This window comes from Mustelus asterias, chromosome 33 (assembly GCF_964213995.1).
Source record: "Mustelus asterias chromosome 33, sMusAst1.hap1.1, whole genome shotgun sequence".
NCBI lineage: Eukaryota > Metazoa > Chordata > Chondrichthyes > Carcharhiniformes > Triakidae > Mustelus > Mustelus asterias.
In genome coordinates this window covers 2,343,407-2,367,532 of record NC_135833.1, presented here as the reverse complement: position 1 = coordinate 2,367,532, position 24,126 = coordinate 2,343,407, and the positions used below count along the sequence as shown (strand labels likewise).

At 49.5% G+C, this 24,126-nt stretch overlaps 2 protein-coding genes across 2 annotated transcripts in view; both read right to left on the bottom strand.

The window, feature by feature from the left end:
* The window catches only part of rce1a (Ras converting CAAX endopeptidase 1a), a 325,304-nt gene that overhangs the window by 173,025 nt on the left and 128,153 nt on the right, over nucleotides 1–24,126 (bottom strand). The window lies entirely within an intron of this gene.
* Nucleotides 7,787–24,126, bottom strand: part of LOC144481795 (tyrosine-protein kinase receptor UFO-like) — a 64,184-nt gene continuing 47,844 nt past the window's right edge. Inside the window, exons 11-14 of the mRNA XM_078200932.1 lie at nucleotides 17,302–17,411; nucleotides 14,281–14,440; nucleotides 9,747–9,883; nucleotides 7,787–9,616 (exon numbers count right to left, since the gene is read on the bottom strand). Coding sequence (XP_078057058.1) covers nucleotides 9,322–9,616; nucleotides 9,747–9,883; nucleotides 14,281–14,440; nucleotides 17,302–17,411 — 702 coding nt within the window. The 3' untranslated portion in view covers nucleotides 7,787–9,321. The remainder of the gene's footprint in view (nucleotides 9,617–9,746; nucleotides 9,884–14,280; nucleotides 14,441–17,301; nucleotides 17,412–24,126) is intronic.

The window sequence follows — 24,126 nt, the reverse complement described above, 5'->3', positions numbered from 1 at the left end:
GTGGACTGCAGCGATTCAAGATGGCAGCTCACCACCACCTTCTCAAGGGGCAACTAGGGATGGGCAATAAATGCTGGGCCCAGCCAGCGACGCCCATGTCCCACAAATGAATGAAAAAAAAGTTTCATCTTTTCATCCCCAGAATCAAGTCAATGTAAAGAAAGCACCATGGCCACTATGATCAGATGAAGGATTATCAAGCTGAAACACTAGTCTTGTTGCTGTCTCCACAACTGCCACCTGGCCTGCTAAATATTTCCAGCTATTTTCCATTTTGAAATGATATAAAATAGAATCATAGAATCCCTACAGTGCAGAAGGAGGCCATTTTGGCCCATCGAGTCTGCACCGACCACAATCCCACCCAGACCCTATCCCCATAACCCCACATATCTACCCCTAGCTAGTCTCCCTGACACTAAGGGGCAATTTAGCACGGCCAATCCACCTAACCTGCACATCTTTAGATTATGGGAGGAAACCGGAGGAAACCCACGCAGACACGGGGGGGAGAACGTGCAAACTCTACGCAGGGAGTGACCCGAGGCTGGAATCGAACCCTGGTCCCTGGCGCTGAGAGGCAGCAGTGCTAGTCCACTGTGCCACTGATGTTTGGTTCCACAGAAAGCGAGGATTCTACAGCTGGAAAAAGACACATGTTGTCGAAGCTTTTCACCTTGCACCCAAGAGGACAGTTTGCAAGAATATCAAATTGTAAAGGGAACAGCAATGTATAGGAAGAGAATGCCGATTAGTTGGCAACTGGACTCTGATTGGTAGAGGCGTTGCCAAGGAGAATGCACCAGTTAATTGATAATTAACTGCCAAGCTTTGTCTAAATTCCAAACAGGCAGGTTGACTTTTGTTTTATTAATTTGTGGGGCATGGGCGTCGCTGGCCGGGCCAGCATTTATTGCCCATCCCTAGTTGCCCTTGGAGGGCAGTTGAGAGTCAACCACATTGCTGTGGCTCTGGAGTCACATATAGTAAGAAGTTTAACAACACCAGGTTAAAGTCCAACAGGTTTATTTGGTAGCAAAAGCCACACAAGCTTTCGAGGCTCTAAGCCCCTTCTTCAGGTGAGTGGGAATTCTGTTCACAAACAGAGCTTATAAAGACACAGACTCAATTTACATGAATAATGGTTGGAATGCGAATACTTACAACTAATCCAGTCTTTAAGAAACAAAACAATGGGAGTGGAGAGAGCATCAAGACAGGCTAAAAAGATGTGTATTGTCTCCAGACAAGACAGCCAGTGAAACTCTGCAGGTCCACGCAACTGTGGGGGTTACAGATCATCGACACAGATGCCATCATCTCACGTGAGAACACCATCCACCAGGTACACGGTACATACTCTTGCAACTCGGCCAACGTTGTCTACCTGATACGCTGCAAGAAAGGATGTCCCGAGGCATGGTACATTGGGGAAACTATGCAGACGCTGCGACAACGGATGAATGAACACCGCTCGACAATCACCAGGCAAGACTGTTCTCTTCCTGTTGGGGAGCACTTCAGCGGTCACGGGCATTCGGCCTCTGATATTCGGGTAAGCGTTCTCCAAGGCGGCCTTCGCGACACACGACAGCGCAGAGTCGCTGAGCAGAAACTGATAGCCAAGTTCCGCACACACAAGGACGGCCTCAACCGGGATATTGGGTTCATGTCACACTATCTGTAACCCCCACAGTTGCGTGGACCTGCAGAGTTTCACTGGCTGTCTTGTCTGGAGACAATACACATCTTTTTAGCCTGTCTTGATGCTCTCTCCACTCCCATTGTTTTGTTTCTTAAAGACTGGATTAGTTGTAAGTATTCGCATTCCAACCATTATTCATGTAAATTGAGTCTGTGTCTTTATAAGCTCTGTTTGTGAACAGAATTCCCACTCACCTGAAGAAGGGGCTTAGAGCCTCGAAAGCTTGTGTGGCTTTTGCTACCAAATAAACCTGTTGGACTTTAACCTGGTGTTGTTAAACTTCTTACTGTGTTTACCCCAGTCCAACGCCGGCATCTCCACATCATAATCCTATGTCAACAGCACCATGTAGTGGCACAAATCTGGTACTGCAGCAACACACACCATCATCATCACTTCACTTTCCTCCCTCTGTAAATGCTGCCTGGCCCACTCAGAACTCCTTGTATTTTCTATCCATGACCTTTTGCTTGTTGTCTTCCAGCCGTCACCCCCTCGCTCCCCCCGAGTTCAGCTGAACTTTAATTTATGTAGCCACCTGGGACAGCACGGTGGCACAGGGGGTTAGCGCTGCTGCCTCACAGAGCCGGGGACCCGGGTTCGATTCCCAGGCTTGGGTCACCGTCTGTGCGGAGTTTGCACATTTTCCCCGTGTCTGCGTGGGTTTCCTCCCAGTCCGCACAATGCGCTGGTTAGATGCGTCCTGTCTGGAGACAATACACATCTCTTTAGCCTGTCTTGATGTTCTCTCCACTCACGTTGTTTGTATCTTAAAGACTTGATTAGCTGTAAGTATTTGCATTCCAACCATTATTCATGTAAATTGAGTCTCTGTCTTTATATGCCCTGTTTGTGAACAGAATTCCCACTCACCTGAAGAAGGGGCTTAAGGCTCCGAAAGCTTGTGTGGCTTTTGCTACCAAATAAACCTGTTGGACTTTAACCTGATGTTGTTAAACTTCTTACTAGATGCATCAGGCCATGCTAAATTCTCCCTCAGTGTTACCCGAACAGGCGCCGGAGTGTGGGCGACTAGGGGATTTTCACAGTGACTTCATTGCAGTGTTAATGTAAGCCTTACTTGTGACTAATAAATAAACTTTACTCACCGCACCACATTTCATATTACTCATAAGGTGTATATATACCAAAATATTATTTTCCAAAATAAATTTATCTAAATAGCATTTAAATAGGATGAGAGGAGACCTAATAGAGGTATATAAGATGTTGAGAGGCATAGATCGGGTGGACTCTCAGAGGCTTTTTCCCAGGATGGAAATGGCTGCTACGAGAGGACACAGGTTTAAGGTGCTGGGGGGTAGGTACAGGGGAAATGTTAGGGGGAAGTTTTTCACACAGAGGGTGGTGGGTGAGTGGAATCGGCTGCCGTCAGTGGTGGTGGAGGCGAACTCAATAGGGTCTTTTAAGAGACTCCTGGATGAGTACATGGGACTTAATAGGATGGAGGGTTATAGGTAGGCCTAAAAGGTAGGGAGATGTTCGGCACAACTTGTGGAGCCGAAGGGCCTGTTTTGTGCTGTAGTTTTTCTATGTTTCTATGTAATGCACCATCAATTCACGAGGACGATAGCGAGTGTGAAATAAAACAGGCTTTTAATCACAAAGAACTGGAACACACCCTTGTAGCTAGCCTGGCCCAGACTGAGGCAGAGGGGAGGAACCGTTACCTTTATACCTCGATCAGGTGGAAAGGGAGGAGTCTCGGGTCAGGCGCAGCAGGGGTGTGTCCAGGTGAAGTCGGAAAATATACCTCTATAGGCTGGTATGAGTCAAAAATACAGTCAGGCTTTATTCTCACAAGCTTATGGGAGAACTTGACCCCTTGAAAGCGGAAGCCAAAGTTCTCTCTGAACACAAGAAACGTGGATATTTATACATCAGGGTTCCCAATACAAGCCATAAAGCAAAGTCCAGTTAACAGTCCTTGACCGTAAATTATAGTTCCTTTAACAGCTTCTGATAGTCTTTGGATCATGGTTAGAGACCATCTGGTATCCTTGGGTCATAAAGCACAATTCTTCTGGTCGTTGCAGTCAAGGTGTCACCTCTGGTCCCCTGCTCTTCCCGCAGCGTTTCCTTTGAAGTGACTGAGTGACTGAGTGCAACTGTCCCAGTGGGAGTTCTCCTTCAAACGGCCATTCTCGCACTCTACCATTTGGTGGCTGCTTCCTCTGCTTAAATCACAGACAAGCCTCCGGGAAAGCCTCCTAACATCTATATTCAACTGTCTGTTTTATCAGAATGATATAAACAAGCGAGGGAACCATGAACAAATGGCTTATACTAAAGGTAACAGCTGAAAGACATGAACAAATGGCTTATGCTACTACCAGGAGCAATATAAAAAAGGGGCGACTCGCCACAAGGAAACGTTAGGTTTGTGATACATTCCAGGTACAAAGTTCAACCTTTTAGGTACAAAATACATTGAGTACAAAAAACATTAACCCTTTCCCTTCTTCACCAGGCATATAATATGTAGTTACAGTGGGTCACCACACTATGTTTCTAAATGAATCCATGTGGGCAACATGGTGGCACAGTGGGTTAGCACTGCTGCCTCACAGCTCCAGGGACCCGGGTTCGATTCCCGGCTTGGGTCACTGTCTGTGTGGAGTCTGCACACTCTCCCCGTGTCTGCGTGGGTTTCCTCCGGGTCGCTCCGGTTTCCTCCCACAGTCCGAAAGACGTGCTGGTTAGGGTGCTAAATTCTCCCTCAGTGTTACCCGAACAGGCGCCGGAGTGTGGCGACGAGGGGGATTTTCACGGCAACTTCATTGCAGTGTTAATGTAAGCCTACTTGTGATAATAATAAATAAACTTTAGTGAACAACAGAGACTGCTCAGGAGGCTAAAAGGCCGACTTCTACTCCTAGGGCGGCACGGTAGCGCAGTGGGTTAGCACTGCTGCTTCACAGCTCCAGGGTCCCGGGTTCGATTCCCGGCTCGGGTCACTGTCTGTGTGGAGTTTGCACATTCTCCTCGTGTCTGCGTGGGTTTCCTCCGGGTGCTCCGGTTTCCTCCCACAATCCAAAGATGTGTGGGTTAGGTTGATTGGCCAGGTTAAAAATTGCCCCTTAGAGTCTTGAGGTGCGTAGGTTAGAGGGATTAGCGGGTAAATATGTGGGGGTAGGGCCTGGGTGGGATTGTGGTCGGTGCAGACTCGATAGGCCGAATGGCCTCCTTCTGCACTGTAGGGTTTCTATGATTCTATTTCTTATGTTCCTTTGTTTCAAATGCACATCACTTGGGATCTTTTACTTTTGACACTAATAAAATAAACTTCAACAGAAGAACCACCTTGGCAAGAAACCTCGGAGCAGTTTGCCTTCCCGTGAAGGAAACTTGCGCAGGATTAGTAGCCATGATGTGGAGTTGCCGGCGTTGGACTGGGGTAGGCACAGGAATGTGTCCAGATGGCCATCACTGTGGATGTGAGACCTCCACACTCTGCTTCCCCATTGATTCCCCATCTTGTAATTGAGTTTGTGTCTATATATGCCGTGTCTGTGAACCAAATCCTGCACACTCACCTGATGAAGGAGCGGCGCTCCGAAAGCTCGTGCTACCAAATAAACCTGTTGGACTTTAACCTGGTGTTACGAGACTTCTTACTAGGATTAGTACGAGAGAGGAACACCAAGCTGGACTACTGAGTTTGTCTCTCGCAGACTCTGTTCATCTCAAGTAAAGTTTATTTGTTAGTCACAAGTCAGGCTTACATTAACACTGCAATGAAGTTACTAGCCGCCACACTCCAGCGCCTGTTCGGGTTACACTGAGGGAGAATTTAGCCATGGCCAGTTGCACCCTAACCAGCACGTCTTTCGGACTGTGGGAGGAAACCGGAGCACCCGGAGGAAACCCACGCAGACACGGGGGGAGAACGTGCAGACTCCGCACAGACAGTGACCCAAGAACATAAGAAATAGGAGCAGGAGTAGGCCATCTAGCCCCTCGAGCCTGCCCCGCCATTCAATAAGATCATGGCTGATCTGAAGTGGATCAGTTCCACTTACCCGCCTGATCCCTATAACCCCTAATTCCCTTACCGATCAGGAATCCATCTATCCGTGATTTTAACATATTCAACGAGGTAGCCTCCACCACTTCAGTGGGCAGAGAATTCCAGAGATTCACCACCCTCTGAGAGAAGAAGTTCCTCCTCAACTCCGTCCTAAACTGACCCCCCCTTTATTTTGAGGCTGTGCCCTCTAGTTCTAGCTTCCTTTCCCAAGTGGAAAGGATCTCTCCACCTCTACCCTATCCCAGCCCCTTCATTATCTTATAGGTCTCTGTAAGATCCCCCCTCAGCCTTCTAAATTCCAACGAGTACAAACCCAATCTGCTCAGTCTCTCCTCATAATCAACACAGCCGGGAATCGAACCCGGGTCCCTGGCGCTGTGAGGCCGCAGTGCTAACCCGCTGTGCCAATCGCGCCGCCCAAAATCTGGTCGCAAGCAAACGACAACAAGACTCAGTTAGCCTCAGTTCCCCACAGACTAGGGTAACCAACTGTAATTAAATGGAAATGTCACTACATGACTTGCTCCTCCACACTCCAGCCATTAGTCGGCCAACACATGCACCCTTGTGAGGCCACTGCCTTCCTACGCCCATTGGAAAGCAAAAAAGACTCATTTCCCAATTGGATGATGGCCGTCACACAAACAGCCTTTCCTTCTCCCCCCTCCTCTCCCCCAACCCCATTTTCAGTATTTTTATATCTGGTAGAGAGAGAAATGTTCAAAGAAAATGAGAAGAAAATTGACAATCTTTTTTAATGTCCCGATGAGTTTTCTCCAGAGTCGCACACACACACACACACACACACGCACACACGCACACACGCACACACACACACACACACACACACACACACACACACACTCACACACACACACACTCACACACACACACACACACACACACACACACACACACTCACACACACACACACACACACACACACTCACACACACACACACACTCACACACACACACACACTCACACACACACACACACACACACACACACACACACACACACACACACTCACACACACACACACACACACACACACTCACACACACACACACACACACACTCACACACACACACACACACACACACACACACACACACACACTCACACACACACACACACACACACACACACTCACACACACTCACACACACACACACACACACACTCACACACACACACACACACACACACACACACACACACACACACACACACACACACACTCACACACACACACACACTCACACACACACACACACACACACACACACACACACACACACACACACACGCACATAGCAGTGTCTTGCAGATTGAGCAGGAGATTCCAGTTCGATCCTGGAGGGTTGGTAATCCTCCCCCAGTCTCAGGGAGGGAGTTAAATTCAGTCAGCATTCCTGCTGCCGGTCCCCTTGCGCTTGTGTCGAGATATAGAAGAATCATAGAAACCCTACAGTACAGAAAGAGGCCATTCGGCCCATCGAGTAGCGGCACGGTAGCACAGTGGTTAGCACTGCTGCTTCACAGCTCCAGGGACCTGGGTTCGATTCCCGGCTCGGGTCACTGTCTGTGTGGAGTTTGCACATTCTCCTCGTGTTTGCGTGGGTTTCCTCCGGGTGCTCCGGTTTCCTCCCACAGTCCAAAGGTGTGCGGGTTAGGTTGATTGACCATGCTAAAATTGCCCTTAGTGTCCTGGGATGCGTAGGTTAGAGGGATTAGTGGGTAAATATGTAGGGACATGGGGGGATATGTAGGGCCTGGGTGGGATTGTGGTCGGTGCAGACTCGATGGGCCGAATGGCCTCTCTCTGTGCTGTAGGGTTTCTAAGATTCTAAGAGTCTGCACCGACCACAATCCCACCCAGGCCCTACCCTCATATCTCACCCACTAATCCCTCTAACCTACGCATCTCAGGACACTAAGGGGCAGTTTTAGCATGGCCAATCCACCTAACCCACACATCTTTGGACTGTGGGAGGAAGCCGGAGCATCCGGAGGAAACCCACGCAGACACGAGGAGAATGTGCAAACTCCACACAGACAGTGACCCGAGCCGGGAATCGAACCCAGGTCCCTGGAGCTGTGAAGCAGCAGTGCTAACCACTGTGCTACCGTGCCGCCCGTATAGGACTCAAACTTTCATGGGCAGTGCTCACCCACTTCATCTCCCCCCATGTCCGCTTGACCCCATCAGGGGCACTCCCCACCCATTTCATAGAATCCTACAGTACAGAAGGAGGTCATTCGGCCCATCGAGTCTGCACCGACCACAATCCCACCCAGACCCTATCCCCATAACCCCAAGCATTTACCCTATCTAGTCCCCCAGACACTAAGAGGCAATTTAGCATGGCCAATCCCGCTAACCCGCACATCTTTGGGACTGTGGGAGGAAACCGGAGCACCCGGAGGAAACCCACGCAGACACGGGGGGAGAATGTGCAAACTCCACACAGGTAGTGACCAAAGGCAGGAATTGAATCCGGGTCCCTGGCGTTGTGAGGCAGCAGTGCTAACCCACTGTGCCACCGTGCCGCCCCTAATCACATCTCCTCCCACAGCCCATGTACACATTACCCTATCATGGGCAGTGCCCACCCATTTCAACTCCTCCCACTGCCCATGGACACATGACCCTATCATGGGCAGTGCCCACCCATTTCAACTCCTCCCACCGCCCATGGACACATGGCCCCATCTTGGGCAGTGCCCACCCATTTCAACTCCTCCCACTGCCCATGGACACATGACCCCATCATGGGCAGTGCCCACCCATTTCAACTCCTCCAACTGCCCATGGACACATGACCCCATCATGGGCAGTGCCCACCCATTTCAACTCCTCCCACTGCCCTTGGACACATGACCCCATCAGGGGCAGTGCCCACCCATTTCAACTCCTCCAACTGCCCATGGACACATGACCCCATCATGGGCAGTGCCCACCCATTTCAACTCCTCCCACTGCCCTTGGACACATGACCCCATCTTGGGCAGTGCGCAGCCATTGAATCTCTTCCGACAGCTCCCGTACATGCTCCAGCATCAATTAGTGAATCCAGTCAGAAGCAGCATAGCTGATAGGAGAGTTTAAAATATCCTTGCCCGCCAAGGACTGCCTTGTTAGCGGATGGACTGCAGAGAAGGGAAAGATAAGCTGCCACGACGATAGAGGTGCAAGCTCTCTGGAGCACTGCTCCCTGCTGCATCAAGTACCAGTGTCCATTTTCAGATTGGTCCTGTGGGTGACTGGTTGGACATACCCCAGGAGAGCTCGCTCCCTTTCAGCTAAGGCACTGACAGTTATACTTTGTGTGTCTTTAGCATCAATCGCCTGTCCTGCTGATGCCTAGTGCATCAATCTATATGAACAGCGCTGAGAACAAGTCACACAGGGGTCATTGCGAGGTGGTTTTGTTCAGGTTGATGCACCCAATGTTCACATGATTGAATCAAGTTTTGTCAGGCTTGCTGAAGGACAGAGAGACAATCCAGTTCCGCGTCCGCCTTGCACAATCCAACCTTGTGCTCCCATCCAGTGATCAAACCTTCTCTCTGAGTCCCTCGCGCTGGAGCCCCGTCGCAGTCGCTTTGGCGTCCACGTCATCACCCAGATCCACCACGTAGAGATTCCCCATCCCATCTCCCCAGTCCTCGGCCCCGCTCATCGCCGGGGCTGCAGCTCCTTGCAACGCCCCGGTGTTGGTGTAGTAGACCTCACCCTGGTCCTCAAGGATGGGCAAGGCGGAGAGAAACTCCTGAAGCTGCGACCTGAGCTCGCCGAAGGTCGGTCGCTGCTCGGGGTTCAGGAACCAGCAGCTGAACATGAGGTGGTACCTGGGAAGAGAAGACAGTATTCAGCGCTCGTTGCAACCCTATCTAACTGCCGCTGGCATACATACATTTTGCTGCTATTCCTGACAAAATGGATGACCCCGATGAGAAAGGGGAGGATCTTGGTACTCACAGTTTATCGAGACAATTGGACGGCTGCTTCAGCCGGTTCCCCTCGTGTAGGAAGTCGTAAATCTCGTGGTTTTGTAAGCCGGGATACGGTGACTTCCCGCGAGTCATAATCTCCCACATCGTCACTCCGAAGGACCACTGGAAACAGGAAGGAGGTGTCAGTGCATTGCAATGACACACAACCAATCATTGAAATGTCCACCAGGGTTTGACTAGTCCAACGCTCCACGGCCATCACCCACCCTCTGTAAGCTTTTTTCCCGCAGTGAGGTACCGGAGGTGACACAATTGCTCACAGGCTCTATGGACTGAGAAACAGAACAAAATTGGACATGGCTTCCTACTTCTGATGACTTTCCGGTGACCTCTTTGGAAAATGTCTGATAAATAGAAGCAGGAGTAGACCATTCGGCCCATCGAGCCTGCTCCTCCATTCATTTTGATGGCTGATCATCAAATTCAATATCCTGATCGTGCCACCACCCTCCCCTCCCCAATATCATAGAGTCATCGAGGTTTACAGCATGGAAACAGGCCCTTCGGCCCAACTTGTCCATGCCGCCCTTTTTTTTTCAAACCCCTAAGCTCATCCCAATTGCCTGCATTTGGCCCATCTTACCCATGTAACTGTCTAAATGCTTTTTAAAAGATAAAATTGTACCCGCCTCTACTACTACCTCTGGCAGCTCGTTCCAGACACTCACCACCCTCTGTGTGAAAAAATTGTCCCCTCTGGACACTTTTGTATCTCTCCCCTCTCACCTTAAACCTATGCCCTCTAGTTTTAGACGCCCCTACCTTTGGGAAAAGATATTGACTGTCTAGCTGATCTGTGCCCCTCGTTATTTTATAGACCTCTATAAGATCACCCCTCAGCCTCCTACGCTCCAGAGAGAAAAGTCCCAGTCTATCCAGCCTCTCCTTATAACTCAAACCATCAAGTCCCGGTAGCATCCTAGTAAATCTTTTCTGCACTCTTTCTAGTTTAATAATATCCTTTCTATAATAGGGTGACCAGAACTGCACACAGTATTCCAAGTGTGGCCTTACCAATGTTTTGTACAACTTCAACAAGACGTCCCAACTCCTGTATTCAATGTTCTGACCGATGATATCCCTTGATCCCTTTATTCCCCAGAGCTATATCTATTTCTTTCTTGAAACCACACAACATTTTACATAGAAACTAGAAGCAGGAGGAGGCCATTCGGCCCATCGAGCCTTCTCTGCCATTCATTTTGATCATGGCTGATCATCAAATTCAATATCCTGATCCCCCCCTTCCCCCCCCCATATCCCTCGATCCCTTTAGCCCCAAGAGCGACATCTAATTTCTTCTTGAAATCACACAACGTTTTGGCCTCAACTACTTTCTGTGGGAGTGAATTCCACCGCTCTCTGGGTGAAGAAATTTCTCCTCACCTCAGTCCTAAAAGGTTTACCCCTTATCCTCAAACTCTGACCCCCCTAGTTCTGGACTCCCCCCACCATCGGGAACATTCTTTCTGAATCTACCCTGTCTAACCCTCTTGCCTCACAAATTTGATTGAATTCTTTGAGGAGGTAACTAAGTGTGTAGATGAAGGTAGAGCAATTGATGTCATATATATGGATTTTAGTAAGGCGTTTGATAAGGTCCCCCATGGTCGGCTCATGAAGAAAGTAAGGAGGTGTGGGATAGAGGGAAATTTGGCCAATTGGATAAGTAACTGGCTATCTCATAAAAGACAGAGGGTGGTGGTGGATGGAAAATTTTCAGACTGGAGACCAGTTACCAGCGGTGTACCACAGGGATCAGTGCTGGGTCCTCTGCTTTTTGTGATTTTTATCAATGACTTGGAGGAGGGGGCTGAAGGGTGGATCAGTAAATTTGCTGATGACACCAAGATTGGTGGAGTAGTGGATGAGGTGGAGGGCTGTTGTAGGCTGCAAAGAGACATAGATAGGATGCAGAGCTGGGCCGAAAAATGGCAGATGGAGTTTAACCCTGATAAGTGCGAGGTGATTCATTTTGGAAGGACAAATTTGAATGCGGATTACAGGGTCAACGGTAGGGTTCTGAGGAATGTGGAGGAACAGGGAGATCTTGGGGTTCATATCCACAGATCTCTGAAAGTTGTCACTAAGGTGGATAGAGCCGTGAAGAAGGCCTATAGTGTGTTAGCGTTTATTAACAGGGGGTTTGAGTTTAAGAGCCGTGGGATTATGCTGCAACTGTACAGGACCTTGGTGAGACCACATTTGGAATATTGTGTGCAGTTCTGGTCACCTCACTATAAGAAGGATGTGGAAGCTTTGGAGAGAGTGCAGAGGAGATTTACCAGGATGCTGCCTGGTTTGGAGGGTAGGTCTTATGAGGAAAGGTTGAGGGAGCTAGGGCTTTTCTCTTTAGAGCGGAGGAGGATGAGAGGCGACTTAATAGAGGTTTATAAGATGATGAGGGGGATAGATAGAGTGGACGTTCAGAGACTATTTCCTCGAGTGGATGTAGCTGTTACTAGGGGGCATAACTATAAGGTTCATGGTGGGAGATATAGGAGGGATGTCCGAGGTGGGTTCTTTACGCAGAGAGTGGTTGGGGTGTGGAATGGACTGCCTGCAGGGATAGTGGAGTCGGACACTTTAGGAACTTTCAAGCGGTTATTGGACAGGCACATGGAGCACACCAGGATGATAGGGAGTGGGATAGCTTGATCTTGGTTTCGGACAAAGCTCGGCACAACATCGAGGGCCGAAGGGCCTGTACTGTGCTGTACTGTTCTATGTTCTATGTAACCCTGTTAGAATTTTGTAAGTTTCGATGAGATCCCCTCTCACTCTTCTAAACTCTAGTGAATATAATCCTAACTGACTTAGTCTCTCCTCATATGACAGACCTGCCACCCCAGGAATCAGCCTGGTAAACCTTTGCTGCACTCCCTCTATAGCAAGGACATCCTTCCTCAGATAAGGACACCAAAACTGCACACAATACTCCAGGTGTGGTCTCACCAGTGCCCTAAACAATTGCAGCAAAACATCCCTATCCCTATACTCAAATCCTCTCGCTATGGAAGCCAACAGACCATTTGCCTTCTTTACTGCCTGCTGTACCTGCACGCTTACTTTCAGCGACTGATGCTCGAGGACACCAAGGTCTCGCTGAGTATCCGCCTCTCTCAATTTACACCCATTCAGATCACAGAATCCTACAGTGCAGAAGGAGGCCATTCAGCCCATCGAGTCTGCACTGACTACAGTCCCACCCAAGCCCTATCCTCATAACCCCATGCATTTTACCCTAGCTAGTCCTACTGACACTAAGGGTCAATGTGGCCAAAACACCTAACCCGCACATCTTTTGGAGTGTGGGAGGAAACCGGAGCAGACACGGGGAGAATGTGCAGACTCCACACAGACAGTGACCCAAGCCAGGAATCGAACCCGGGTCCCTGGCGCTGTGAGGCAGCAGTGCCGCCCCCCTAAGACATCTGGTGAGGAGAGAGGATTGGGGTTCGATTGTAACTCCCTCCATTGCGTCAACCTCACCGGGTTCACGCTGAAGAAACCCCATGGCTTCAGTTCCCGTTTCCCCCTCTTGCCCTCACACACTGCTCCCCTATTTGTGCCCAGGCATCATGAATCAGTGCTGGTGGCATGAATTTAGCCCACAGCATGGCAAAACGGGACTTGATGGATTGAGTTATAAGGAGAGGCTGGATAGACTGGAACTTTTTTCTCTGGAGCGTAGGAGGCTGAGGGGTGATCTTATAGAGGTCTATAAAATAATGAGGGGCATAGATCAGCTAGATAGTCAATATCTTTTCCCAAAGGTAGGGGAGTCTAAAACTAGAGGGCATAGGTTTAAGGTGAGAGGGGAGAGATACAAAAGGGTCCAGAGGGGCATTTTTTTCACACAGAGGGTGGTGAGTGTCTGGAACAAGCTGCCAGAGGCAGTAGTAGAGGCGGGTACAATTTTGTCTTTTAAAAAGCAGTTAGACAGTTACATGGGGACGATGGGTATAGAGGGATATGGGCCAAACGCGGGCAATTGGGACTAGCTTAGGCGTACAAGACAGTTTAGGACAGAGTTGAGGAGGAACTTCTTCTCTCAGAGGGTGGTGAATCTCTGGAATTCTCTGCCCACTGAAGTGGTGGAGGCTACCTCGTTGAATATGTTTAAATCACGGATAGATGGATTCCTGATCGGTAAGGGAATTAGGGGTTATGGGGACCAGGCGGGTAAGTGGAACTGATCCACTTCAGATCAGCCATGATCTTATTGAATGGCGGGGCAGGCTCGAGGGGCTAGATGGCCTACTCCTGCTCCTATTTCTATTTCTTATGTTCTTATGTTCAAAAAGGGCGGCATGGACAAGTTGGGCCGAGGGGGCCTGTTTCCGTGCTGTAAACCTCTACGACTCTATGACTCTAAGAGACAGGAGAGGGATCAGAAGCAATGCTTGTTCCCTGCCGCTGCTGGAAGTATCTTGAGTGACTCCTGGTCTCCCTTCAATGCAGCTTTCATCCGCAAGGTAGATGAAAATAGGACGTACCACGTCACTTTTAGTTGTGTAGATCAACTCCGCCATGCTCTCAATTGCCATCCATTTCACCGGCATCTTAGAGACTGCTCTCTGTCGATAGTAATTACTGCTGTAGATCTTTCTGGACAGCCCAAAATCAGCCACGCAAACCCTCATACTGTCGCACAACCTGCAAGGGGAGGAATGGATGTGAGAGGGAGGAGTCAGTTAATGTAGCCAGTCAGAATGCTACCTGCTCTCAGCTCCAGCTCGACCCAGCCTTTCAGGATGACATTCCCCTCCCCGTTCTCTGTAGTATTACAGTCAAATCTGTCTCAGTCCCGAGGCTCCCGGGCACAACCTCAGCAGTGAAAACTGACGGCAATTCAGCACTCCACAAACATTGTTGCTTGGGGAGGTCACAGCGTAGCTGGTGTATCTAACCCCGTGCTGTACCTGTCCTGGGAGTGTTTGATGGGGGACAGTGTAGAGGGAGCTTTACTCTGTATCTAACCCCGTGCTGTACCTGTCCTGGGAGTGTTTGATGGGGGACAGTGTAGAGGGAGCTTTACTCTGTATCTAACCCCGTGCTGTACCTGTCCTGGGAGTGTTTGATGGGGGACAGTGTAGAGGGAGCTTTACTCTGTATCTAACCCCGTGCTGTACCTGTCCTGGGAGTGTTTGATGGGGGACAGTGTAGAGGGAGCTTTACTCTGTATCTAACCCCGTGCTGTCCCTGTCCTGGGAGTGTTTGATGGGGACAGTGTAGAGGGAGCTTTACTCTGTATCTAACCCCGTGCTGTACCTGTCCTGGGTGTGTTTGATGGGGGACAGTGTAGAGGGAGCTTTACTCTGTTTCTAACCCCGTGCTGTACCTGTCCTGGGAGTGTTTGATGGGGGACAGTGTAGAGGGAGCTTTACTCTGTATCTAACCCCGTGCTGTACCTGTCCTGGGAGTGTTTGATGGGGGACAGTGTAGAGGGAGCTTTACTCTGTATCTAACCCCGTGCTGTACCTGTCCTGGGAGTGTTTGATGGGGGACAGTGTAGAGGGAGCTTTACTCTGTATCTAACCCTGTGCTGTACCTGTCCTGGGAGTGTTTGATGGGGGACAGTGTAGAGGGAGCTTTACTCTGTATCTAACCCTGTGCTGTCCCCGTCCAGGGTGTGTTTGTTGGGGGACAGTGTAGAGGGAGTTTCACTCTGTATCTACCCCGTGCTGTTCCTGTCCTGGGAGTGTTTGATGGGGGACAGTGTAGAACATAGAACATAGAACATTACAGCGCAGTACAGGCCCTTCGGCCCTCGATGTTGCGCCGACCAGTGGTACCAATCTAAAGCCCCTCTAATCTACACTATTCCAATATTCCAATATCATCCATATATATCCATATAATCTATGTAGAGGGAGCTTTACTCTGTATCTAACCCCGTGCTGTCCCTGTCCAGGGTGTGTTTGTTGGGGGACAGTGTAGAGGGAGTTTCACTCTGTATCTAACCCCGTGCTGTACCTGTCCTGGGAGTGTTTGATGGGGGACAGTGTTGAGGGAGCTTTATTCTGTATCTAACCCTGTGTTGCCTTGGGAGTGTTTGATGGGGGACAGTGTAGGGGGAGATTTACTCTGTATCTAACCCCGTGCTGTACATGTCCTGGGAGTGTTTGATGGGGGACTGTGTCGAGGGAGCTTTACTCTGTATCGAACCCCGTGCTGTACCTGTCCTGGGAGTGTTTGATGGGGGACAGTGTAGAGGGAGCTTTACTCTGTATCTAACCCCGTGCTGTACCTGTCCTGGGAGTGTTTGATGGGGGACAGTGTAGAGGGAGCTTTACTCTGTATCTAACCCCGTGCTGGACCTGTCCTGGGAGTGTTTGATGGACAAGTGTAGGGAGAAGGCGCTTTAACCTGGACAGATCCAATACTTACCCAAATTCTGTACACGATCATGTCCCAACAGGATTCACTGGAGAACAATCAGGAACAGGGAGAACTTAGTTCCTTTATCCCTTCCCCTACCCAGTTGGTGCGTGGAGACCACTTTAGCACTTAGAGCAGTGCCTGTATAATGACCAGCTAATTCATCACTGACCGGGAATTACATCGATTTGCGATTTCTTTGCATTGAAAGTAACTTCATCAAAATGATAATTGAGGGGAATAAAAGCAAAATGCTGCATGTGCTGGAATCTGAAACATAAAACAAGGGGATGCTGGAGGATCTCGGCGGGTCCGGCTGCCTCTGTCGGGGGCGGGGAAGGTGGAGCCGGCGTTTCAAGTCTGGATGACCCTTCTAGGATTACATTTTGTAGGTGTCCGCACTTCGAAAATGTTCCATCTATATAAAAGTGGGAATCGTTAGAAATGTCCTGTGTGCGTAAAGGTGGGATCGTGGCCCAAAGTGCGGCGGATGTTGGGACAGTGAGTACATTTAAGGAGGAGTTAGACAGATTTTTAATTGGGAATGGGGGTTGAAGGGTTGTGGGGAGAAGGCAGGAAAATGGGGATGAGGAGCGTATCAGCCATGATCGAATGGCGGAGAGGACTCATAGAAATCCTACAGTACAGAAAGAGGCCATTCAGCCCATCGAGTCTGCACCGACCACAATCCCACCCAGGCCCTACCCCCATATCCCAACATATTTTACCCACTAATCCCTCTAACCTACGCATCTCAGGACACTAAGGGGCAATTGTAGCATGGCCAATCAACCTAACCCGTACATGTTTGGACTGTGGGAGGAAACCGGAGCACCCGGAGGAAACCCACGCAGACACGAGGAGAATGTGCAAACTCCACACAGACAGCGACCCGAGCCGGGAATTGAACCCAGGTCCCTGGAGCTGTGAAGCAGCAGTGCTAACCCACTGTGCTACCGTGCCGCCCGTACTCGATGGGCCGAATGGCCTAATCCTGCTCCTATATCTTCTGGACTTATGAATGGAAGGAAGGGTTGTCATGGTCTGTATCATTCTACCCTGAACAATGTTAAACAGGGCACCAAAGTAGCTAACGACAAATCCTGAATGATAATCCTAAATTCTCCACTACTCACATGCAGTTCCGAGCTGCCAGGTCTCTGTGTAGGAAGCCTTGGTTGCTCAGATACTCCATCCCAGAAGCAATATCAATCATGAACTTCAGGAAGATCTGCAGAGGCATGTTCTAGGAAAGGAGAGAGATACGGACTTAAAATCAAGTAGATAGAACTGGTTCCGATAACCCACCATTTCCCTGCATTATTTAATGTCAGTAAGAAGTCTCACAACACCAGGTTAAAGTCCAACAGGTTTATTTGGTAGCAAATACCATAAGCTTTCGGAGCTTGCTGCTCCTTCGTCAGATGGAGTGGTCTCTGTTCTCCAACAGTGCACAGACACAGAAATCAAGTTACAGAATACTGATTAGAATGCAAATCTCTACAGCCAGCCAGGCCTTAAAAGGTACAGATAATGTGGTTGGAGGGAACATTAAACACAGGTTAAAGAGATGTGTATTGTCTCCAGACAGAACAGCTGGTGAGATTATGCAAGACCAGGGGCAAGCTGTGGGGGTTACTGATAATGTGACATAAATCCAACATCCCGGTTTAGGCTGTCCTCATGTGTGCGGAACTTGGCTATCAGTTTCTGCTCAGCGACTCTGCGCTGTCGTGTGTCGTGAAGGCCGCCTTGGAGAACACTTACCTGAAGATCCAAGGCTGAATGCCCGTGACTGCTGAAGTGCTCCCCCACAGGAAGAGAACAGTCTTGCCTGGTGATTGTCGAGCGGTGTTCATTCATCCGTTGTCGTAGCGTCTGCATGGTTTCCCCAATGTACCATGCCTCGGGACATCCTTTCCTGCAGCGTATCAGGTAGACAACGTTGGCCGAGTTGCAAGAGTAGGTACCATGTACCTGGTGGATGGTGTTCTCACGTGAGATGATGGCATCTGTGTCGATGATCCGGCACGTCTTGCAGAGGTTGCTGTGGCAGGGTTGTGTGGTGTCGTGGTCACTGTTCTCCTGAAGGCTGGGTAGTTTGCTGTGGACAATGGTCTGTTTGAGGTTGCGCGGTTGTTTGAAGGCAAGAAGTGGGGGTGTGGGGATGGCCTTGGTGAGATGTTCGTCTTCATCAATGACATGTTGAAGGCTCCGGAAGAGATGCCGTAGCTTCTCCGCTCCGGGGAAGTACTGGACGACGAAGGGTACTCTGTCCACCGTGTCCCGTGTTTGTCTTCTGAGGAGGTCGGTGCGGTTTTTCACTGTGGCGCGTTGGAACTGTTGATCGATGAGTCGAGCGCCATTATTTAATGTCAGCCATGTCTCAGTGAGTTGCACCCTCTTGATTTGATTTGATTTGATTTACATGTATTAGCATACAGTGAAAAGTATTGTTTCTTGCGCGCTATACAGACAGAGCATACCGTTCATAGATAAGGAAAGGAGAGAGTGCAGAATGTAGTGTTACAGTCATAGCTAGGGTGTAGAGAAAGATCAACTTAATGCGAGGTAGGTCCATTCAAAAGTCTGACAGCAGCAGGGAAGAAGCTGTTCTTGAGTCGGTCGCTACGTGACCTCAGACTTTTGTATCTTTTCCCCGACGGAAGAAGGTGGAAGAGAGAATGTCCGGGGTGCGTGGGGGTCCTTGATTATGCCGGCTGCTTTTCCCCGAGGCAGCGGGAAGTGTAGACAGAGTCAATGGATGGGAGGCTGGTTTGCGTGATGGATTGGGCTACATTCACGGCCCTTTGTAGTTTGGAGTTAGACCTTTTGTAGTCTTAGACCTGAGCCAGAAATTTTGGGGTTCAGGTTCCACTCGAGAAACTTGATTGCATAATCCAGGCCGACATTCCCAGTGCAGCGCTGAGGGAGCTCTGCGCTGTCAGAGGTGCCGTCTTTCAGGCGAAATGTACACTTGCCCGCTTCCTTAGGTTTTCTTTGTTCATTCGGGGGACATGGGCGTCGCTGGCTGGGTCAACATTTATTGCCCATCCCTAGTTGCCTGAGGGCAGTTGAGAGTCAACCACATTGCTGTGGCTCTGGAGTCACATGTAGGCCAGACCGGGTAGGGACAGCAGATTTACTTCCCAAAAGGAACATTAGTGAACCAGATGGGTTGTTCCGACAATGGTTTCACGGCCATCAGTAGATTCTGAATTCCAAGATTTTTTAAAAATTGAGTTCAAATTCCACCATCTGTCGGAGCGGGATTCGAACCCGGGTCCCCCCAGAGCATTAGCTGAGTTTCTGGGTTAATAGTCGAGCGATAATACCACTAGGCCATCACCTCCCTGTTCAGCTGAACGTACACTTCAAAATAATTGGTTTTGGGGTGTCCGGAGATTGTGACAGGCACTATATGAGAGGAAATAAGAGTGGGAGTGGGACATTCCACCTCTCAAGCCTGCTGCACCATGCAACTAGATCATGGCTTACTTCTTACCTCAACACCATTTTCCTGCTCTATCCCCATATCCTTTCATATCTTTAATATCCAGAAAGCTCTGTCTTGAACAGACTTAATGATTGAACCTCCTCAGCCCTCTGGGGCAGAGGATTGCAAGATTTACCACCTTCTGAGTGAAGAGATTCACCGAATCACAGAATTCTTTACAGCTCAGAAGGAGGCCAATCGACCCATCGTGTCTGCATTGGCTCTCCAAATGAGCAACGTGGCTAAGTGCCATTCCCCTGCCTCCTCCCCATGCCCCTACTTATTGTTTCTATTCAAGTACTCACCTAATGCCCTCTTCAATAGAGGTACAACAGGTGATCAAGAAGGCAAATGGGATGTTGGCCTATATCGCAAGGGGGATAGAATATAAAAGCAGAGATGTCTTGCTGCATCTGTACAGGGCATTGGTGAGGCCGCAGCTGGAATACTGTGTGCAGTATTGGTTCCCTTATTTGCGGAAGGATATATTGGCCTTGGAGGGAGTGCAGAGAAGGTTCACCAGGTTGATACCAGAGATGAGGGGTGTTGATTATGAGGAGAGACTGAGCAGATTGGGTTTGTATTCGTTGGAATTTAGAAGGCTGAGGGGGGATCTTATAGAGACCTATAAGATAATGAAGGGGCTGGATAGGGTAGAGATGGAGAGAGTCTTTCCACTTAGAAAGGAAACTAGAACTAGAGGGCACAGCCTCAAAATAAAGGGGGGTCAGTTTAGGACAGAGTTGAGGAGGAACTTCTTCTCCCAGAGGGTGGTGAATCTCTGGAATTCTCTGCCCACTGAAGTGGTGGAGGCTTCCTCGTTGAATATGTTTAAATCATGGATAGATGGATTCCTGATCGGTAAGGGAATTAGGGGTTATAGGGATCAGGCGGGTAAGTGGAACTGATCCACTTCAGATCAGCCATGATCTTATTGAATGGCGGGGCAGGCTCGAGGGGCTAGATGGCCTACTCCCGCTCCTATTTCTTATGTTCTTATGTTCTTAATTTCACAGTAACTTCATTGGTGTTAATGTAAGCCTTACTTGTGACTAATAAATAAACGTTAACATAAACTTTAATACCCCAGGCTGAACCTGCCTCCGCCACATTGGCGGTACAGTGGGTTGGCGTTGCCGCCTCACAGTGCCCCGGGACCAGGGTTCGATTCCCGGCTTGGGTCACTGTCTGCGCGGAGTCTGCACGTTCTCCCCGTGTCTGCGTGGGTTTCCTCCGGGTGCTCCGGTTTCCCTCCCACAGTCCGAAAGACGTGCTGGTTAGGGTGCTAAATTCTCCCTCAGTGTAACCCGAACAGGAGTGCGGCGACTTGGGGGATTTCGACAGTAACTTCATTGCAGTGTTAATGTAAGCCTTACGTGTGACAAATAAATAAATAAAGGATCTTGAAGTGAAATAACTATGTGGGTCTATGGCTGCGATCCCCTCAGTCAGCGAATTCCTCATTTCATTAATCTTGCTTCATCAAGAATATTTTTGCTAAGATTAAACAAGGAGAAGCTGTTTCCACAGGCAGGAGGATCAGACACTACCAGACAAGGAAGTATTGCTAGTAAGCAGAGTTATCATTGTGGTGAACCATCGTTGGTTCCCACTGGATAGTGCTGAGCCAGGGGCTGGCCAGTACTACAAGGATGTACATATGTTACTGTTGGGTTGTGCTATTGTTGCTGTTGGGGTTAGGGTGGGGTTGTTACACCTTTGTACTGTAGTGTTGTGGCACATCCCAGTCGGGCTCCGCCTCCTGGGAGAGGTATAAGAACATAGAACATAGAAAGCCACAGCACAAACAGGCCCTTCGGCCCACAGGTTGCGCCGATCACATCCCCACCTCTAGGCCTATCTATAGCCCTCAATCCCATTAAATCCCATGTACTCATCCAGAAGTCTCTTAAAAGACCCCAACGAGTTTGCCTCCACCACCACCGACGTCAGCCGATTCCACTCACCCACCACCCTCTGAGTGAAAAACTTACCCCTGACATCTCCTCTGTACCTACCCCCCAGCACCTTAAACCTGTGTCCTCTCGTAGCAACCATTTCAGCCCTTGGAAATAGCCTCTGAGAGTCTACCCTATCCAGACCTCTCAACATCTTGTAAACCTCTATCAGGTCACCTCTCATCCTTCGTCTCTCCAGGGAGAAGAGACCAAGCTCCCTCAACCTATCCTCATAAGGCATGCCCCCCAATCCAGGCAACATCCTTGTAAATCTCCTCTGCACCCTTTCAATGGCTTCAACATCTTTCCTGTAATGAGGTGACCAGAACTGCACGCAGTACTCCAAGTGGGGTCTAACCAGGGTCCTATAAAGCTGCAGCATTATCTCCCGACTCCTAAACTCAATCCCTCGATTAATGAAGGCCAGTACGCCGTACGCCTTCTTGACCGCATCCTCCACCTGCGAGGCCGATTTAAGAGTCCTATGGACCCGGACCCCAAGGTCCTTCTGATCCTCTACACTGTTAAGAATGGTACCCTTCATATTATATTGCTGCTTCATCCCATTGGATCTGCCAAAATGGATCACCACACACTTATCCGGGTTGAAGTCCATCTGCCACTTCTCCGCCCAGTCTTGCATTCTATCTATGTCTCGCTGCAACTTCTGACATCCCTCCAAACTATCCACAACACCACCTACCTTGGTGTCGTCAGCAAACTTACCAACCCATCCCTCCACTTCCTCATCCAGGTCATTTATGAAAATGACAAACAGCAAGGGTCCCAGAACAGATCCCTGAGGCACACCACTGGTCACTGACCTCCATGCAGAGAAAGACCCCTCCACAGCCACTCTCTGCCTTCTGCAGGCAAGCCAGTTCTGGATCCACAAGGCAACAGCCCCTTGGATCCCATGCCCTCTCACTTTCTCAAGAAGTCTTGCATGGGGGACCTTATCGAACGCCTTGCTGAAGTCCATATAGACCACATCCACCGCTCTTCCTTCGTCAATGTCCCTGCTCTGGCCGGAACCCCTTCAGTCTGGGATAGTGTACATAAGTTCTGGTAGCTTCATTAACAGTAAATAAAAGCCTTTCATTTACTGAGCTTCGAGCCTCGTGTCTGAATAGCGCATCAATCATATAGTGCCGGGGCGAATCATCCATACTCCCTTTCCCCTCTTCCTGTGGAAAAGTGCCCAAGTCTTCAACTACAACTTGCATCTTTTTATTCATTCATGGGACACGGGCGTCTCTGGCTGGGCCAGCATTTATTGCCCATCCCTAGTTGCCCTTGAGAAGGTGGCAGCACGGCGGTTCGCGCTGCTGCCTCACAGCGCCAGGGACCCGGGTTTGATTCCCGGCTTGGATACCTGTCTGTGCGGAGTCTGCACGTTCTCCCCCCGCCGTGTCTGCGTGGGTTTCCTCCGGGTGCTCCGGTTTCTTCCCACAGTCCGAAAGACGTGCTGGTTAGGGTGCATTGGCCGTGCTAAATTCTCCCTCAGTGTAACCCGAACGGGCGCCGGAGTGTGGCGACTAGGGGATTTTCACAGTAACATCATTGAAGAGATTCACCGAATCACAGAATTCTTCACAGCTCAGAAGGTGGCCATTCCACCCATCGTGTCTGCATTGGCTCTCCAAATGAGCAATGTGGCTAAGTGCCATTCCCCTGCCTCCTCCCCATGCCCCTGCATATTGTTTCTATTCAAATACTTATATAAACGATCTGGAAGAAGGTGCAACTGGGGTGATCAGTAAGTTTGCGGACGACACAAAATTGGCAGGACTTGCAGATAGTGAGGAGCATTGTCAGAAGCTACAGAAGGATATAGATAGGCTGGAAATTTGGGCAAAGAAATGGCAGATGGAGTTCAATCCTGATAAATGTGAAGTGATGCATTTTGGTAGAAATAATGTAGGGAGGAGCTATACGATAAATGGCAGAACCATAAAGGGTGTAGATACGCAGAGGGACCTGGGTGTGCAAGTCCACAGATCCTTGAAGGTGACGTCACAGGTGGAGAAGGTGGTGAAGAAGGCATATGGCATGCTTGCCTTTATAGGACGGGGCATAGAGTATAAAAGTTGGGGTCTGATGTTGCAGATGTATAGAACGTTGGTTCGGCCGCATTTGGAATACTGCGTCCAGTTCTGGTCGCCACACTACCAGAAAGACGTGGAGGCTTTGGAGAGAGTACAGAGGAGGTTTACCAGGATGTTGCCTGGTATGGAGGGGCTTAGTTATGAGGAGAGATTGGGTAAACTGGGGTTGTTCTCCCTGGAAAGACGGAGGATGAGGGGGAGACTTAATAGAGGTGTATAAAATTATGAAAGGCATAGATAGGGTGAACGGTGGGAAGCTTTTCCCCAGGTCGGTGGTGACGTTCACGAGGGGTCATAGGTTCAAGGTGAAGTGGGGGGGAGGTTTAACACAGATGTCAGAAGGACATATTTTACACAGAGGGTGGTGGGGGCCTGGAATGCGCTGCCAGGCAAGGTGGT